Source organism: Epithele typhae (assembly GCF_022376455.1).
Source record: "Epithele typhae strain CBS 203.58 chromosome Unknown BXZ73scaffold_38, whole genome shotgun sequence".
NCBI classification, from domain to species: domain Eukaryota; kingdom Fungi; phylum Basidiomycota; class Agaricomycetes; order Polyporales; family Epitheliaceae; genus Epithele; species Epithele typhae.
Genome location: NW_025954229.1, coordinates 77,271 through 95,646, shown reverse-complemented (window position 1 = coordinate 95,646; position 18,376 = coordinate 77,271). Strand labels below are relative to the sequence as shown.

Here is an 18,376-nt window from a genome sequence, read left to right as displayed (position 1 = left end):
ACTTAACGACCCTCTGGTGGTTGGCAAGTTACGGGGAACATAACAGTGCAAAAGCTGAGAGAGGACTTCATTAATTCAGTACTTCAGCACGAGTCACCAAAATCTCGATGTCTTTACATGTCGTGTTAGTAACGGTGGAGGACAGAATCGTGACGCCATCGGAGGGTGACACTGATCCGGGGTCACGACGTGACCAGGTCCGAGCGGCAACACGAGGTCGGAGATGACATCGGGCGTTACCCTGGTTGACTTCGCACCGACTCGAACACGAACACCCTCCTCCTCCTTCCGCTCTTCTAACCATGGTACGTACCTCCAGTTGCGCGCTGCTGACTCCCACTGACGATATGGTGCATACAACAGGCTGTTCCTCCTGCTGTTCTCCGTCGCCTCATGCGCGAACTCAATGAACTCCGAACCAACCCCCCAGATGGGATACGCGTCGTGGTCAACGAGGACAACATGTTGGACGTGACGGGAATTGTTGAGGGCCCTGGTACGTCTATGCTTGATGATTCCTGTTCATTTCCGCCCCGTTGACGCGTCGATTCGCGCTACAGATGGCACACCGTACGCAGGTGGCTACTTCAGGGTAAGGTTCAACTTCACCGAAGAATTCCCTGCTGCACCGCCAAAATGTGCGTTATCTGCCTCCTAGGTTTAGAGTGACTCTGACGAGCCCTTCGATGCCCAGGTTGGTTTGCTACCAAAATATTTCATCCCAACGTGTCTTCTGCTGGCGAGATCTGTGTCAATACATTGAAGAAGGACTGGAAGTCGTCGTACGGCATCGGTCACATCCTCGTGACCGTCAAGTGTCTTCTCATCTACCCTAACCCGGAGTCGGCGTTGGACGAGGAGGCAGGCAAACTCTTGCTGGAGGACTACCAGAGCTATTGCGACCGCGCGAAGCTCATCACCAGCGTGCATGCGACACCAAAGGTACGTCCCATCTCATGCTCCTCCTGCGTCCCACCATCAAATCCCCTCCCCCTTGTACGTAGGTTCGGCCAGCTGAGTTCAACACGCCATCGCGGTCAGCCCCTCCACCCGACCCTACCACATCAACGTCAGCCTCCATGTCCCCCGCACCATCCACACCCACGCCACCACCCGCACCTCCCTCAAAGCCCCCATCGAAGTCAACCTCCGCTCCATCATTGTCAGCACCCCTTCACCCTTCTGGCGAGAACACGTTCACGACCTCCCCTTCCGCGTCCTCGTTTTCCCCCGAGAAGTCCGTGTCCACCGCGAAGGAGCGCCACGTCTCCCCATCCCCGCTCGCGACGGCGGACGCCAACGTCGCGCCGCGCGTGCCGGCTGCAGGCTCGGGCGCGAAGAGCGAGGCCGCCGCAGCCGGCGCGCCCACAGGTACGAAGGCGGTCAAGCGTGCGGCGGTCGCGAGTGGCGCGACGGGCGAGAAGCGGAAGAAGGCTCTCAAGCGACTGTGAGGCGCGAGGTGCGGTCGCGGTCTCCTGCCGGGGTTGCGCGGTCGCTTGGGACGCTATATGTATGAGGTCTGGATCTGTTATGACGATGTATGCCTCTAGCTAGCTGTGACATATGATTCAATACGCGCATCATGCTTTCCTGCTTTCAATGTGATTTGCGGCACAGATTTTATGACGAGGGGGAGTAGATACTATGGTGCATGTCTTGAGATGTCCAACACCGAGAGGCCACGCGAACGCGGCCAAAGGAAACGATGAGCATATATGTATGCGTCACGACAAGCTTTCCCGGTTGGAAGCGAGCTGTACAATTCGTATTCAGAATTACGACTGCTGTAGCGATGATCTCGACTACAGCACAAAATGAGAATTTACGATGAGTACGATGTAGTGTATAAACGACATCGGAGTAGATACAATACACGGGGAACATACTGAAACATGTGATGCGAGAGGCTACATGGAGACGAACGCTGGTCTAGCAAGTATGACGGGACTTGTCTGGAGTCGCGGGAGGAGGCGACGGCAGAGAGTACCTCGCCTTCTTCGCCTTGTTCTTCTTGCCCTTGGTCGACTTCGTCTTCTTCTGCGCGTTCTGCCCCGCCTCCGCCTGCTTGACCGCATTCCTGTGCTTCCTCAAGTCATTCCAAATATCCCTAGGCCCCTCGAGGTACTCGCGGAACTCCGTGGGCTCCTCCCCCTCAAGAGCGCGCTCCTTTCCTCTCGCAGAGGGCTCTGCACCAATGGGAGCCGGGGCGCTGACGAAGTGGCTCACTGGGGTGGGGAGCATCGTGACAGCTGGGCCGAGCTGCACCGTCGACTGAATCCCGGGCGGCACCCTGTCCCTCGCCGGCGTGTCCAGCTCGTGCCAAGCGGCCTCGTCAGCGAGATGCTGGTACACCATGCCGTAGAACGCGCGCGCGTCCATGAACGCTTTCGCGCGGTTGTACTGGTCCGTCGTCGGTTCTGAGATCTCGCTTGGGAGCGACCCTTCAGGCTGGGGGATGTCGAAGGCCATGTCGGCATCGAAAGCGTGCTTCCTAGTGGTGAGACTTGAGGGCACACTGTATCTTATGGGAGCGGCTGGTGGGGGCGGGGTCATCCCCGGACCGGGGGACTTCTTAGCCTCGCGGGCATGTTCAAGTTGCTCTTCTTCCCAACGCTGGGCGAGATACCAGCACTTGAGCGAGAGATGCAGGGAGTGTAGCACTTCGTTGAGGGGGGCGGGGAAGGCGAGCGTCGTCCTGGACCCGGTAAGTGTCAACTGGCCGCTTAAAGCCCACGATGCGCTCTTCTTGACTTCGCCGCAGGTGTAGATGTCCCCATCGAGGGTGTAGCAGTCGAAGAACCTCTCGAGCCAGGAGAAGACCTGTGCGTCCTCGGTTATGTTCGAGTCGACGTAGCGAACGGAGTAGTAGAGGATGATGTAGAAGAAGGACTCCATGTCGTCTGAGACGGTGGCGACCTTGTTGCCGTCCATCAAAATCGCGATGGACATGAATTGCATAGTCCCCTGAGTGCTCGTCAGCGGTGCAATGGAATCGCGCGACACCGTAAAAACTTACCGTCCTCCCTGGCTGTCTCCAGAACTTCTCGGTTATCTTCTTGGCGAGCTCCCAGTCGATCAAAGCCCCTTTCCAAAGAAGACGGCGAGTCTCAGAACCACCATCCGGTTTGTCGACGACGACGCGGGGGAAAATGAGTATGTTGCCTCCACTAACATCTCGGTGTAGGATGTCGCACTTCCGGAAGGCCACACTATGTGCTGCAGAGACCGTTAGGACGTCAAAATGATGGGAAAGAAAGCCACGTTACCTTGTACAGCATTCAAGACTATATTCAAGAACTGATACACGCTGGTGAAGCGATGGAGAGGAAGGCCGACTTCTTCGACGCAGAGGCGATAATGTTGGTGTCGGCGGAATGGACAGGTGGGATCGACATCCGGACCGCCCTCCTCGATATCCGGATCACGGTCCTCGGCATCGACATCTTCGCTCTCGGCATTGGAGCCGTCGTCGTCAGCGTTGGAACCACCGTCGTCAGCATAGGAATCGTTGTCCTCCTCGTCTTCGGAGCGCTTCCTCTTACCGAGGGAGCTGCCCGCCGAAGTCGCGGAGCGAGTGGTGTTCGTGGCGCTGAGGGAGGAGGAGGCTGTACGCATATGGAACGTAAAGGGGATAGTGGCGGCGGTCTCGTCGTGTGTGGGGGCGGAGAAGTACGTGTGGATGATGTCAACCTGCCGCTTCTTCCAGAGCGTGTGCTCTACTGTGGCCTGTCCGGGGAGGTCGCCGTGACAGACGAGCGTGGGGATGTTCGGAACCCCGGCTAGCCTGAGCTCCTCCAAGACGTCCCCCTCGCGCATGAGGGCCGGGTAGTCCGCGCGCCAGGTGTCCTTGATCCAGTAGAACCGACGTGTCTTCTTCTCGTATCCGACCAGGCCGCACGTACCGCGGCCAATCGCTCCAGGTCCGCGGAATTGGCGTCTGGCGACAAGGAAGTAGCGGAAGCCTCCGTTCCCGTCCGGTATTGCGAGCTTGTACCTTGCGGCATCCTGCTGCAGAGACTCGGCGAACATGTCGCGCACGTACTTGAACGTGAAGGCGCCGACGAGCTCGCCGTCGGCCAGGTCCCGCTCAGTCAGGTCGACATCCGTGGAGCGTGCCTTGGCGGCGTTGGTCATAACCTTCCACTCCGGATCCTTCGAGCGAAGACGAGTGGAAGTCGGGTCGTAACCGACGCCCTGTCCAGAGTCCACGCGAGTGAGGTGGGAGATACGGCGAAGGGCCTCGCAGAGCGTGTCCCATTTGTCGACGTAGTCGAAGGCGTGAGAGACGATGACTCCGGCGCGAGACCAGCGGGTGAGGCGGACGGTGCGGCCGAAGAAGAAGAGGAAGAAGGTGAACGTGCGGTACTGATAGTCGAGGAGGGTTTCGACGTAGTTTGCGACTTGGCCACGTACGACCTTCCGCGTCTCCGCCTGGGTCGTGCCGCCGTCCTTCTTGTCGTCGAAAGGATCGAGAGAGTTCCTGCCGCGCTTGAACTCAATGGGGACGACCTGGTCCGGCCAATGCGGTCGCCCATCCTCAGGCGTGTACTGGTCGAGGTAAAGGGCGCCATCGATCTTCTGCTTGCCGTTCGCGTCGAGATCGTACTTCGTTTCGCTGGTAGCCATCTGCAACCCGGGAACGAGGTCCTCCCGGTTGATGGCTGCAGCCTAAGTATCTGGATGTTAACGCGAGATTTTAAGCATCCACGACGATAAACGCACCACTTTCTTGACCACCTCACTCTCCTCCCAGTCGTTCGCGTCTTCGAGGTCTACGAACGGGTTCTCATCGGGCATCGGGGGAAGGATCGCAGTATCCTCGACGGGCATCCAAGTGGATACGAAGTGATCCGGGGAGATCAAGAACGACTTGTGAGCCATGTCATTCGATATTGCGCGACGGTAATCTGTCTTGTTTCGTTGGCCGGTGGCGCTGCTGAAGATAGAGCCCGAGTGCCGATACGGAGGGCTAGTGTTCGAGACGAAGTGCGGATTATTGGAACCGAAGGTGGAGGAAGTGGAGTTAGACATGGCGGAGAGAAAGAAGTGCCGACATACCAAGGACACGCCCTGGGCTTTTGTAGGCGAGCGTTGGGTGAGGGTGGTCAGAGTACGCTCTGGTTGAGGTACCGGCAATCTGTGTGTGGTCGAGTCAGAGAGAAACTCCGCGGTTATGCCGATTCGCTTACCTTTGTTCGAGGCTTCTCGAAGAGCCCTACGGGCGCAAAAGGCACAATCGACTGTTGGTGGATGTGGTGAAAGAAGCAGTGGGGTGGGCGTTTCCATGTTCAATTTGGCAAGCGCGATCATGTTCCCACGGGTATCTACCACAACCCCGCTCCGGCCTTGCTTTGTGAGTTGCCTCGCACATCATGAACAGCCTCGTGGTGGTCGCTGGCCGATTTCAAACGCGCCTACACAATGGGAGTCATATGGAGCGTGAGGCCTTGAGGATTGGGACCGAATCATTTGACCTCAATTTGACCGGACTCGAAAACGGGCCGCGAAATTGTACCTACATCTCATGGCAGATGTATGTGGATGTAAATGAAACGTGTGTATGCTCCGGTTCTGGTGGGGTATACCGAGCTCTAATGTCCCTCTACTCCAAACCCAGGTAATAACTCACAAGAAATGCATAGACGAAGAGGCAGCAGAAGTACTGGGAGCATCCGCGTTGTCTCCGGCATATCCACGAGGCGACTCGGACATCAGCTACATGGGCATGCCACGCTATCCGGTCCTAAAGAACGTCCATTTTCCATCCGTGGCTCAACCCCGCCGCCACCGCATGTATCCCGCCTCTTCAATCGCGCTTGAGGTACGGGTTGTTCCCCATCATAGCCGCGTAAACAGCCTGAAAGCCACGCCATACACAATCAGTACCACCACCCTGCACAGAAGCTGACTACGGACCTCATCATACGTCTTCTTGACGCTCGGGTGCGCCTTGACGGCCTCCGCATACTCGCGGAACCGCACGAACTCGGGCCCCTCCAGGTGGTCGATGAACTTCTTCCCTTCGCCCAACGGGTACTTGCCAATTTCGTGCCGCATGAGGTACTCGTTCCGGAACAGGAACGGCGCGACGGCGACGTCCGCCAGCGTGAGGGCGTCCCCGACCGCGAACGTGCTGCCCCCCAAGCGCGCTTGCAGGCGCGCATAGACGTCGAGGATGGCGTCGACGGGCCCGGTGCCCATCAGTGCGGCGCGGAAGGCGGCCTCCCCTGAGGACTCCCACTCGTTGATGAACAGGCGCATCCGCGTGCGCGCGATCGGGTCGGCGGGGATGAGGCCGGCGGAGGGGTACTCCTCGGCGATGAGCGCCGCGATGATGAGCGACTCGGGGATCTTCTCCGACTCGGGCGAGGGCTGGTCGGGAGGGACCTCGGGGCCGCCATAGGTGATGAAGGGAATCTGAGGCGGAAACGACAATGAGTAAACGATAGTGGACTGGGGGGAGCTTGACTACCTTGCCCGTCGGCGAGATGCTTCCCCAGACCGACCTGTCCATGAGGTTGACAGTGTAATACTGGTGCTTAGCCCCAGTCGCTTCCAGTACGATGGCAACGCGGTGGACATAGGGGGAGTACTACAAGATGTATGAGTCCGAGTTGAAGAAACCAGAAGAGTGTCCAGAAATTACCGGGTGGCCGTAGAGGGTGATTTGCTCTGGCATGTTGGTTGTATGCTTTCACAGTGTCGAAGGTGAAGTGCGGTTGATGTCTGAGCACGGTCATAACCTTCATCTTTTATACCCGTCGTGTCTCCGCAGGTTCCAGTGCGGCGTGAGAGGGGAGCGTGCAGGCGCAGACTGGCGAATCCCGTTCCGTCGGAGGTCGGGATACATCCCATAGGTGGTTTGACGACCGAGGCGCAAACGGCTTGTGGTGTACCGGTATTCCCACACTACAGCGGAGTACTATCCCCGATCTGAGTGAAGGGGCATGCACGTAAGGGAGAGGATATCCCGAGGTCGGGGTGATGGGATGGGGCGTCTTGCGGGCGTCCCCGGACTCCCGATGTCGGACGCAGCACAAGAGACCAATCCGCACAACGGCATCGGCCGAAAACCGCACGATTCGAAACTGACAGCCTTGAGAAAAAGCTGAAAAATGAGATCAAGCAGACCGGTATTAATTACGCGTCCAGATGTGAATGCATACTACAGGGGTCCGACCACGGCGCGAAGCCACCACCGGTCGCTGGCCCGTAAGCAGCTACTCCGTCCTCTCTTTGACCACAGTCGCGTGACCACTTGACACCGACGCTTGCGCTTCCGCCGATGGCGCCATGAGCACCTCGCCCAGCGCGCAGATACCCGCCGACCAGACCAAGAGGAGCGAGCTGATACAGAAGAACGAGATTGTCTGGCCGATCTCCAGCCACGAGCCGGTGTCGGTGACCCGGAGGAAAAAAGTGATCGTCATGACTGGTAACGGATGGGGTCAGCACGAGTGGGGAGGAATGAGCGAGGCAACGTACTGTCGGTTAAGGTGAGGGCGACGAGGAAGAGACTGAACGGCGGTAGTGAGAGGCGCGCGTTCAAAATGGAGAAGCAGATCGCGAGGATGATGTAGGGAGCAATGATCTTGAAGATCTGTGACCACGCAGTCAGCTCATGTCGGAGTACCGACGGTGGTCATTGACGCACCAAGAGAGCTGCCATGAGGAATGGGTTGAAGACCGGGACTAGACGGTATACGGGCTCAAGGTAAAAGGAACTGAGCTGACATCAGCCAGTGGAACGCCTCAGTACGAACATGAAATGCTTACGATATCGAAGCAACGCTACAATACATGTCAGCATGCGAACAAGAGCGACTTGAAGATGTACACTCACTTTCCGGTCCCAAAGAACGCCACCTGAACGAAGAACAGGAAGAAGACCGCGATGCGCAGGTCATCCACCCGCGGCTTGTATGCCGCCACGTCGACAACCTTCGACTTGTCTTCTCGGGCCCCCTTTTCCTCGTGCTTTTCCTCATCCGTCGCCTGACGCAGCGCAGTCTCAACTTCGACCCACATCGTGAGTGTCAGCGAATACGCGACGTAGAACAAGCCCTCCACAGCGATTGCCAGCCACACGAAGGCTACGCCAAATCCGAGGAAGAAGCTGAGTAGACGTGCGTAGGGCTGGCTCCGGCCGACGCGAAGAACGAAGGGTAGCGCGACGGTAGATACTACCCAGACGGTTAGCAAACAAATTTCACAGGAGAGGGGACAGGCGAACGCACGGAAAAGACCCCAGCCTATAAAACGGAATGCAGGTGGAACGCCTTTCTTGTCACGTAGGTCCCATGCGATAACAGCCACTAGAATTAGCGACCAGCCGAGATTGTTAAGCTATTCATTGAGCAAGACCTACGTCAGCCATCGAAATGTGAAGAGTCGAAAGTACCCACGGGGATGAGGATGGCTGCTTTGAAAAGGGAACTCTCGTTCGAGTTTGTGAACTTGAACCATCGGGAACATAGTACACCGATAGCGTACATCGCCAACGTCCCACATGTGCTACAACCTCAAGTGAGCTTTGGGTACCTCTGACCAACAGATGTGCGTACATTCCAGCTAGGTTTTCCTCTTGATGTACGCTGAGCAGCGGGAAGATCGCAGTGCAAAGACAGCACGATGTCCATCCGATCACAAGTGACCAGTTCTTCGAGCGGACATCGCTCGGCCAAAATAGCGGCCACGCGACGCCGAGGATAGCAAACCATGCACTCCATAGCGAGCGATGAGTGTAGCCAGCCTGAAAGGAAAGAGACGTCAACGGGGGCCGCGGTGGACATGCAGTTGGCAGACTTACCACCATGCTCTGCAAGGCTGCAACTACGACCGCTCCTCGGATCAGAATTTTGCCCACCGATCCTGGCTGACTGTTTCTCATGTACTCGAGTAAAGGACTGCCGGCGCGCACGAGAACTTGATCCCAGAAGTAGCACGGGAAGGCGATGTAGACGTAAAAGGTGACGGGGGACCGTTGCTTCACGAAGACAGCAGAAAAGGCGGCGACGACGGATGCCGCGGCAATGTGGACCGGCAGACTGCTTGTGCCTGGGGAGCTCGCTGGTGTGGACCGGGGAATAAGAATCGAGACGGCGCCAAAGGCAATCCAGCCGAGGTAGGCCGCAATGACGATGCCTTGCAGCATAGTGCGGTCGTAACTACCCCATGGAAGTGAACTTGGAGACCCACTGGAAGTAGCGAGAGACGTACGTTTGCAGATACCGAAGGCCTTCGAGCGAGTGCGCGATGAAGTCTTTCGTTTGCAGACGAGCTTGATGGTATCTTCTCTCTCGAATGAGCCCCTCGATAGCCGTAATGGCTGAGTCGCCCGGAAGTTCGTCCGACTGAGCCGAATGTACAAAGTACGAGTATGGCCGGTAGTACAGCGAGTGCTCCTTCTTTTCGAAATGCTTGACTCGATAGTGCTCCAGGATCACCTAAAGTATGATCAGCATCGACTATAACGGACACCTTCGGGAAGCCACATACCTTGGCATTGATCAGCGCAGCCTCCGCTTGCGTCTTTTCGCCTTCTTGCGGTAGCAGGTAACCCGGCCGGTCCGGGTCGACGTCTGGCAAAACCCCCACCGAGTTGATGGGCCAGTTCACTCCAATGAGAGACGACATAAGCGCAGCTACGTCTGCTTGCTCCACATCGTGGCGAAGAAGGTGGCTGAGCTCGAAAGGCACGGAGTAGGCGTCATGTGAAGACGGTTTGCTGTCAGGTAGAGGTCCACGGACACCCTTTCCCCAAGCGATTATCGGCGTGCGAGTATTATCGGGGTCTACAAAGAAGAGGTCAGCCAAGAGTGCGACGTGGAAGTGGAGGCGAGGCAGACCTTACCGCCGTCGCCGTGGTTCCCAATCTTGGACATGCCATGGTCGGCGGTAAAGACGTACGCTGTCTCGTCGTCCGCGAAGAACTCCCGGAAGAGCTCTTCCGTCTGTTTGACGATCTCGTCAACTACTTGGATGTTCGCCATGTACTCCTGTGGGCTTGATGTGAGGACGAGGGTCGACTTGGCAGAACGGTATGCGAAACGTACTTTTGAGTGAGGGCGATACGAGTGACCGGTGGTATCGAGCCCGAGCAAATGCAGGAAGAATACGGTCTGCTCGCCTCGCAAACGGGCGTCCAGAGTGGCGTCCGAGGTTGCGTTGTGGAGGAGGGCGCGCAGCTGGTCCAGAACCCAGACGTCCAGGGAGGTGGCATCTATGACGTGCTCGGTTTCTCGAGGAGTCGTGTAAAGACTGGAACGCACCTTTCGTAAAGTCCTCCTCCTCTTCGTCATAGCACCACATCTCCACCTTTCCAGGAGTCGCTCCGCGCGCAAACATTGGAAGAATATCCGGCGAGCCGAAGGAAAAGGTGGCACTCGATTGATTGAACACCGAGTCGAAGTCGACCTGCACGAGGTTGTGAGTCGCGTGGGGATTGGAATCGAGGGAGACCACCCACCGGGTTCGTTTTCCAGCCCTTTGATGTGCAACTAGTCAGCGCGTGCAAAACAACACAGACACCCGCGTACCTTCGTCACCGCAGAAACATCCTCGTACATCCCGCCTGGAAGCGCACTGTTCGACCGCATGCTGAAGAACAGAGCAATGGCGACGTACCGATCAGTGCGACATGCCCTGGCCTGCTTTCCGTGGGGACATGCGTATGCGAGATCCCCCATGCCCCGCGCTCCTCAATGATGGACCTCAGGTGAGGAGCGACGACGTCCGGAGAGCCAGGAACCATGGGAAATCCATTCTTCTCGAGGAGGAGGTCCGCGCGCAAGCCGTCCCCTGCGCTGCGATGTGAGATGGACAGCCAAACGAGCTGCGCGCAGACATACCGACAATGAGAACAAGCCGCTTGGCTTCCGCCGTCTTGAGCGAGTGCTGTTGCATGCCTCGGACGACTGGGCTGGTGAAATAGCAGTCGAAGACGGTGCCAATATATACCAGGTGGAAGACGAGCCCTATGAGCAAGAGCTGCCATACGGAGTTGGATATCGCCATGGGGGTTGTCGATCCTATGCAAGCAGATTCATGTATGTGCGGTTAGAATGTGGGGGGTGAAGAGCGGAAGGCGGTCTAAGAGGGCGCGCGCGAGTGGGTGTCGGTGGAGTGTCGTTGAGGGAAGAGATACAGAGCGCGCGACATCGCGCGAACCTGCACTTCGCGCGCGTCGCGCGCCTCCATCACCACCACTAGCGGTCACCGCACTTGGTCAGTACATCTTCTATCTTGACTGCATGGCGTTGTAACAGCATCCCGTATACCGCAGTGATGATTGCAGGAGGTCGTTCAAGTGAAATCAACTGTATTCTCTTCGCGGCAGAGCTGGTACATCATCATTCCACTCCGTCAACGACGCGCTCTGATATCATTTCCCTAGAATGTCTGCCTGCTTCGAGAAATCCATTGCCTGGCGCAATTCCGTATCCTCCACAGAGTCTGACGAGGTGGACATCGGCCAACATTGCGCGGTCACTGGTCTCAACCGAAGCAGAGAGACGGTCCTGCAGCGTGCCTACCTTGTTCCCCCCGATATATCCCGTGAGCGGGTGCGTGACCCAGCGTATGGTGTTACTTTCTCGCTGACGTCTCGCAGCTCGACAAGTTAGAGTTCTCGTGGGGCGTTGCGCGCCACTCGTTTGATGTCCATGATCCCAAGAACATCATATCGCGTGAGTGGGCCTGGGATATCCCTTAGTTTCGAAGGTGACTCTCACATTCCCATCGCAGTTGAGGCCAGTCTCTGTGCCTTGTTTGGAACAGATGACAATGAGCCCACCGGTTGGTTTTTGGTGCCCGCCGAAGCCAAGGGCGATATAAACGACGTATATCTCTTCCCACAACTAGTTTCCGATAATTGACAATATATTTAGTGCTACGACGGCGCCACTGTGTTCAAGTATCTCCTGGTCGCATTTCCCTCCATGCGTGAATGCTCGTCGGTGATCAAGTACTCTCCCTCTAAAGAGCATCTGAATGAAGACACACAGCGCTTCCATTACCCTTTCATCGATTTCGGCCCCATATATCTCCCTGTTCCCTACCACCACGTCGTCTTCCACACCGGCACGAAGCTTCAGCGGGTATACCCAAACAGGATCGAAAGTCTCGAATATTTTGATCCCTATACCCCCGTATCGACGATTCTAAAAACTATTTGTAACATTGAAGACATCTACCAGGAATGGGATGGAGCAATGCCTCCAACCGAATGGACACCGCGGTCACGTCGCCATGATGAACAAAATGACGCACGTAAGGCCGCCGCACCCTGCCAGGACAACGTTACGCCAACCGGGAGTATCTACTATCCACTGGAGCTCGACGACACCAAGGGACGCCACTGGAATCCTTGGACAGATGATGATATAGAAGTCAGGTCCAAGTCAGACGTAGACTTCGGGGATTTGGATGATCGCACTGCCGAGGACCTCGAGTAGTGGATTTCTCAATCCCCTTCATGTCGAACCAATATTAGTATAGCATCCTTTCGATTCCATCTTCGCCATCGCGCAGTGCGAGAGCGCCGGGTGCGCTGATTTACATGATACTTATAATACTGACCGAATGCTTTGTGTAATAATTGTATGTATGGGCTGCCGGAGAATGAGAGTCAAGAGCGAGTGGCGACAAGTTGGCTCATGCCCGCGCGAGCGTACTGGCGGGGATAGCCGCACAGCAGGGTCACGCTCGGATCTCCACCACCCTCGCATGCACGCCCATGTTCTCGCTCTTCTGCCCCGTCGTCTTCCGCACACCTCCGATATGTGATCTCTCCTTTTCAATGCAAAACAAGACGGTCGCCCGACGCGTTGTACGCCCGCGTGTTCTCGCCGCACGACCACAAGCACGTTCAGCACACGATGGCACGCGAGGTGGTCACCATTCATCCATTTCTTTCGCTCGAGGCCACAAGACTGGGAAATGCTTGCCAACCGCCCGCCCGCTCTCCCCGTGATATACCCGGCGTGCGCAAACGTAGGGCGACTGTGCCTTGGATTCAAGAAGAGCATTGAATGCTTGAACTCGAGCAGAGCGCAAGACGTACGCGAACCGAAGACGCGGCCTCCCGAGCCTGGATCCTCCTCCTTGGTGCGCTCGCCGTCGCCACGCCTCCGGGTCCATGGGACGCGTTCAGCTACGCGCCGATGAGCAGGACAGTCGGTCCGGTCGCGGTCAAAGAGACCCACGGGGTGGTGAGGAGTGTGTAGAATTTGACGTTCAAAAGTAGCGCATCTTTGGTGGGGAACGGTTCATGGTTTGCGCCTGACTTTGGCATCGAGGTACGTCGTAGGATCCCCATCTCCTTCCTCCTCTGCTCACCACCTTCTCTTTTGAAGGTCGGTGGTTGACAATGCAACCAACGCGTCGTCCGTCGTTCTGTCGTTCACAGAGTCGTCCATGTTCATCAGCCCCCTCACTTCCGACGACTCCACGTATCCTACGCCGAACATGTCGTGCGCGACGCGGTTCTGAACGTCCACGGCCCATGGACCCAGCCTGCTGAGTTCCTTCGTGGCGGTTTCCGCTACGGTGACCTACCTCACGAGCATTCCAATTCCAACGTCGGGCGACCCGTGTTGGGCCTCATACCGGGAAGGTACGGCACTCCAGTGGATGCTTTTGCGCGCACGACCCGGTGTTCGAGGACAACAACCTCCCGACCAAGGTATGTGCTGCAGTCGCGTTGAATGTATTTCAGCTGTGGTATGCTGGCGCATATACAGTACAAACACAAGTTTCCCGGGCGACAGATCCCGGTGGTACAATCTCCAGGTGAGTGCAAGCTGTGTGTATGGACGATCTACGAGCTGAAGAAGTTCCGGCAAGATTGCGCGAATAATGCGACGCTAGGGACAGTGGGTCCTAACCGCGCACGCGGAGCACAGCGATCTGGCGACGCGATATCTCGAATCTCGATCCCAATGGTGCTATGTAGTATGTCGTGAATGAATAAGCGGCCATCATGTATGAAGTGGTCGTGGTCCTGAGCGGGTTCGAGGTGTACAAGAGCGACTGTGTGAGTGTAGGTAGATGCTCTTGACTAACATACGCATCTTCATGCAGAGCTACGAGGTCTGCGACATGGCCGTCGTAGGTAAGTGACTGTGGACACCTGCGGAAGCGATCAAGTTGACAATCCAAATACCTCCAGTATTCTCCGCGCTTCGCGGACATGCGATGAAGATGGTCCTAACATTTCACTTCTGTTTAAGACGAGACGATTCCAAGACACCATGCCCTAACCTGGGCCCCTGCTTCTTAACGGAAGGTTCCGGAGGAGCCTTTCCTTCTGCACAGGTGCGAGTACTGGATCCTCTGCTTTCTCATTCTTTCTGATTTTGAGAGCCGACCTAGCGTCTCTTGCAACGTGGGCGGACGCGATCGCGCTTCCTGTCGCTGTTCTAGTGATCATCTGGTGTCGCACCGCGGCTGGAAATTTGTGGTGCAAAGGTGTCTATTTTACTCTGTTTCGGTAAGCACGAGCGTTGTTCTTGACTGTTGGTCTACACTCATACCGGCTGACAGAGACATGGTACTTCGTGTATGCGACGTTCAAACGCTTCATCTTTAGCCGCTGCTCTAGCAGTGTCACGATCACGATCAACGTCTTGTCCGTGATCACCTTCGTCAACGGGGTCGGTCCCTGGTCACGCTTCCTCCGGTCTCTCGTGCATGTCGAATGCGGTGTTTACTGAAGAAGGACCCCCAAAGTTTGAGTTTGATTATGACGCTGCATTGGAGATGGAGGATGTGCTACCATCGCAGGTATGACTCCTGTCTGTACGATGCCGTTGATGCTGTTCAATGTGCACTGCTGTACCATTCGCTCTCAGCAGGAGATACTAGTTATTGATCAGATCAGACACTTGCACCGCTGTCAGCTGGCGACTCACACGCCTTCAACGTGCTCCAGACAGAACTTGATGGACACGCCATCTGTCTGACAGCTTCTATCTGGGATGTGTGTTTCTCATGCTTCTCGGTGCCGCATAAAGAGGCAGCTCGGAGTAGTCACTGCATTCTTCTTCGCCCTCTTCAATTTCTTCCTTTGCTTCTTGCCCTGCTTGCGGGTAATCAGCGCTTGGTGATGAGACTATCCTACTTTGCGACCGTTGCGACCCTTCTGACTAATTTGACTCGTAAGTGCTCGCCAGATACATGTTTAATGTATGTGCTCTTGCCTGACATTGCTCACACCGCTCATACAGACCCGACAATGGACACAGTCTACGAGAACAAGGGCGAAGTGGGGCAGTCCTCGATGGTGTGTCCTTCCGTTCATCCAGGGGTTTTCTCGGATGCACGAATCTCATCTTCGGCGGACGCTCAGATAGGAAACGCGTCCGAGACCTCCACTGCGATCTTCCCCAGTGACACCGCGATCCGCCCGGTGAACTTTCGCTCAAGCGGGGGCGGTCACGGGTCTTCTCATTCCTCGGGAGACGAAGTCCATTTAGGAAACGGTCACTCTGTTGGCCATAGCACTAGTGGCAACACGGTAGCGACTTGCCGAATTGCGCCTGGAGCTATGGCTATGCTTACCTTTGGCGCAGTCGTCGTGGCGATTTTGTAAACTCTGTGGCGCTTGAATCGATGGCATGCATGGCGGGGTTTTGCGTCGAAAGAAAATGATGCAACACATTGTGTATTCACGCAGAAGATTACAGAGATGTCTGCCCCGCTATCATCATCTACCCTGTTCGCTCCTGCGACATCAGAGTCCCTCACTTGGATCACGCATACATTTCCAAACGCGACTTCATGAAACGGATGCATCGTAGGGACCAGAAGCACGGCTACCGGTCGGAACATCATCGTGTGCGGCTGCAGACATCCATCAATATGTCGGCTCGAGACGGCCGAGCCTGGTTCCGAGAGTAGACTCACCGAAGTTAAACATAACTGAAGCTCACGTGGATGCGCAGAAGGCGTTGATGTTGCTGTCTGCCCGGCACCTTCGGCGTTGTCTTCGACGACCTTCCCTTCGGGCTCGTCGGCGGTCGTTATCGGCTGCGTCTTCCGAATACACGTCATACAGACTCGACTTCCGAGTCCGGGTCCTCCGTGCACTCGTCCGAGTGCTCATCGGTCCCATGTAGAGTCGGCGGATCGCGTCCCACGTTCGTGCGCCAGGATCCATCTGAGGACTCATGCGCGTCATCAGAGTGGTCGTCCACGGTCCACGGCCCAGCTCACAGGCGTGGCGCGTCCGATGTCAGTATGGTGGTGTGATCTGTCCGAGTTGGACGCGTTTCCATTCGCGTTGTCATCCGCAACTCGCTGCCAAGGCCCGGAGCGCGGATCCTGTGGTCCTCCAGCACCGAACCACTGCCAGTCCCCGACGGACCCATCCATGTAGCCATTCGAGGACATATCAACGCCCCCCCCCCCCCCCCCCCCCCCGAGAGCGGCGCTCGACAGACAATGCCGGGCCCTTGCGCCTGTGGGCTGACTTCGATTCGTCGCCATCGCATGAGAGTCGAGACTCCCCCCGGGGACGTTTCCGCTCCTTCCCCCGAATCATGATCGCCCCGCGGTCCGCCAGAATCGAATTTGCGCCGACCCAGAGGCGAATTTCCGATCCACGAGACTATACCAAACGTATTTTGAAGTTTGATGACGGGAAACGCGCGCGGTCGATGGTGAGTACTTACAGCTGTTGCCGAAATGATTGCCCGACCAACTCCGACGCTACGCGAGCGGCAACAGGCACGAATGCTCCGAAAAATTCGGAGAAATTCGGGAAAGTCCCACCGCGCGCGTACGACCTGACGCGAGCCGACGCGAGCGACGCAGAAAATTCGGAAAATGATGGAAATTGGGGTCGGACAGCGAGAGCGTGCCAGCGACACATTGTACGCTTCTGTTTTTACCTCCTTCCTGCTCTAACACTGGCTCTACATATCTTTCCGCCACATGGACGACACAGAAGGCAACAGAGAGATGCGCGACGCATGGTTTTGTCGCACGTCACAACTTCCTGCCTGGTCATGGGCGTCGAGAGCCACGGCAGGAAGCACGTCTCGAGGAATACGCGCGACATCGTCTTGAGCACCACGAAACACGTCACGATCACAGCAGTGCAAGCGACACATAGAGGACAACCTGCAGCACACTGTTGACGATGACGGCGAGGATCGTACAGCACTCGCCGTCGCCCCGCGCGCCGAGCACATTCCACACAACGACCACCATGATGCACCGCGTGAGACTGACCATGCTCAAACCCATGTGGTACCTTGAGAGCGCGAGCGCGAGATGCAACGCCATCGTGCACGTATGAAGCAGCACGGGTAGGGACTGGGAGAGCTTTAACGGTGTTCGTGTCGGGGCCGAACATCAGGAAAAAGCGCACCGCGCGAGAGCCCCGGCCCGAACTCGGGATCGCACGCTTGTTGCCAGTGATGGCCGGGAGAGCGCTCGAGCTCTCGAGCGTAATGACTGATGATATCGAGGTCGCCCGAGCAGCGGCGAGCACCGCGGTGAGCTCGCGAGCACTCCAGAGTTGCAGCGGCTGCTCACTACACCTTGAGAGTCACGGCCGGCTCCTACCGAGCTCTCGCGTGTCTGAGTGACGCCACGAGAGGACAGTCGATACGCCCTCAGCGGACGGGATACCTCAGGAATTCAGTAAAAATTTTGTGTAGAACATGCAGTCATTGGCTGCACCACTTATATAACATTAACAGAAGAACTCGGTACATTGTACATACATTCGGCGTAACTTGCGTAGCGCGAAGGCACACCAGTGGGAGCTTGCCGCCGCGCGCGAGGAGCACCGGCGGACCGCTGTGTTGCTCGAAACTCCCCCACAGAGCTCCGCGCCGCCCAGGTCTTCCTCACCTGTGCCGCGTGCGGACGGTGAGAGGGAGGAGCGAAGCTGGCCCTGTCCGCGTGAGGGCTAGGCCGAAGCGTCGTGGATGGTCTGGCGCGTGCGACGCGGTGGTTGAAGTCACATTCTAGGGCATCTATGCCCACAGCCTGTGCTCGATGTGCCGGGGTGGCGTGGGTGAAAGGAGCCTCGCGGTCTACACAAGTATAAGAACGCAAGGTATGCACGTTACCTTGTGTCCTTGCCCTTCGGTCCGAGTCTCCTCTCCACCACCCATTGCTGAATGCGTGTGCCGAACCTCAGGTGGTCGCCGGGTGCTGACGGTCCGAACGCACCTCCACCGGCTGCGCGAGGCTCCCGAGGACGGGGAGAGGGGTAAGGGTCGGGTTCGTGCACATGCTTGCCACAGTTCTCCACGCGTGCGGGGTGGAGGACAACGCGGACGCGCTCCGCCTCGAGCTCCGATGTGCGAATGCGGCCGCGCTCCAGACTCTTGTTCGCCTCTTGTTTGAGTTCCGGCGCGGC

The 18,376-nt window shown here is 56.9% G+C and overlaps 7 protein-coding genes across 7 annotated transcripts; 3 read left to right on the top strand and 4 right to left on the bottom strand.

Annotated features, from left to right (window-relative positions):
* Positions 1-302: 302 nt before the first annotated feature.
* BXZ73DRAFT_78954 (ubiquitin-conjugating enzyme/RWD-like protein) lies at positions 303-1,451 on the top strand (the record flags this gene model as incomplete). Its single annotated transcript, XM_048022975.1, has 5 exons — positions 303-305; positions 364-496; positions 561-638; positions 695-942; positions 1,005-1,451. The coding sequence occupies 5 exons, from the start codon at positions 303-305 to the stop codon at positions 1,449-1,451; spliced, it is 909 nt and encodes a 302-aa protein (XP_047876005.1).
* A 1,294-nt stretch (positions 1,452-2,745) lies between these two features.
* Positions 2,746-4,626, bottom strand: BXZ73DRAFT_49827 (uncharacterized protein; the record flags this gene model as incomplete). The annotated part of the gene is made up of 4 exons (XM_048020328.1): positions 2,746-2,964; positions 3,017-3,216; positions 3,267-3,408; positions 3,691-4,626. Coding segments are annotated over 4 exons (1,497 nt in total), but the record flags the coding sequence as incomplete, so codon positions are not given.
* A 1,180-nt stretch (positions 4,627-5,806) lies between these two features.
* BXZ73DRAFT_78952 (thioredoxin-like protein) lies at positions 5,807-6,679 on the bottom strand (the record flags this gene model as incomplete). Its single annotated transcript, XM_048022974.1, has 4 exons — positions 5,807-5,857; positions 5,917-6,417; positions 6,473-6,592; positions 6,647-6,679. The coding sequence occupies 4 exons, from the start codon at positions 6,677-6,679 to the stop codon at positions 5,807-5,809; spliced, it is 705 nt and encodes a 234-aa protein (XP_047876003.1).
* Positions 6,680-7,220: 541 nt separating this feature from the next.
* On the bottom strand, positions 7,221-11,016 carry BXZ73DRAFT_49845 (alkaline phosphatase-like protein; the record flags this gene model as incomplete). Its single annotated transcript, XM_048020332.1, has 17 exons — positions 7,221-7,432; positions 7,486-7,600; positions 7,655-7,724; positions 7,844-8,183; positions 8,238-8,346; positions 8,406-8,514; positions 8,565-8,752; positions 8,810-9,167; positions 9,220-9,446; positions 9,499-9,794; positions 9,854-9,998; positions 10,056-10,222; positions 10,272-10,416; positions 10,469-10,486; positions 10,539-10,573; positions 10,627-10,800; positions 10,851-11,016. The coding sequence occupies 17 exons, from the start codon at positions 11,014-11,016 to the stop codon at positions 7,221-7,223; spliced, it is 2,874 nt and encodes a 957-aa protein (XP_047876002.1).
* Positions 11,017-11,396: 380 nt separating this feature from the next.
* On the top strand, positions 11,397-12,455 carry BXZ73DRAFT_103149 (uncharacterized protein; the record flags this gene model as incomplete). Its single annotated transcript, XM_048015486.1, has 4 exons — positions 11,397-11,564; positions 11,612-11,687; positions 11,746-11,840; positions 11,889-12,455. The coding sequence occupies 4 exons, from the start codon at positions 11,397-11,399 to the stop codon at positions 12,453-12,455; spliced, it is 906 nt and encodes a 301-aa protein (XP_047876001.1).
* Positions 12,456-13,981: 1,526 nt separating this feature from the next.
* On the top strand, positions 13,982-15,592 carry BXZ73DRAFT_78949 (uncharacterized protein; the record flags this gene model as incomplete). Its single annotated transcript, XM_048022973.1, has 9 exons — positions 13,982-14,035; positions 14,083-14,113; positions 14,374-14,469; positions 14,545-14,703; positions 14,761-14,784; positions 14,901-14,980; positions 15,098-15,158; positions 15,228-15,283; positions 15,350-15,592. The coding sequence occupies 9 exons, from the start codon at positions 13,982-13,984 to the stop codon at positions 15,590-15,592; spliced, it is 804 nt and encodes a 267-aa protein (XP_047876000.1).
* A 1,499-nt stretch (positions 15,593-17,091) lies between these two features.
* On the bottom strand, positions 17,092-18,249 carry BXZ73DRAFT_103147 (uncharacterized protein; the record flags this gene model as incomplete). The annotated part of the gene is made up of 3 exons (XM_048015485.1): positions 17,092-17,319; positions 17,375-17,533; positions 18,187-18,249. The coding sequence occupies 3 exons, from the start codon at positions 18,247-18,249 to the stop codon at positions 17,092-17,094; spliced, it is 450 nt and encodes a 149-aa protein (XP_047875999.1).
* Positions 18,250-18,376: the final 127 nt, after the last annotated feature.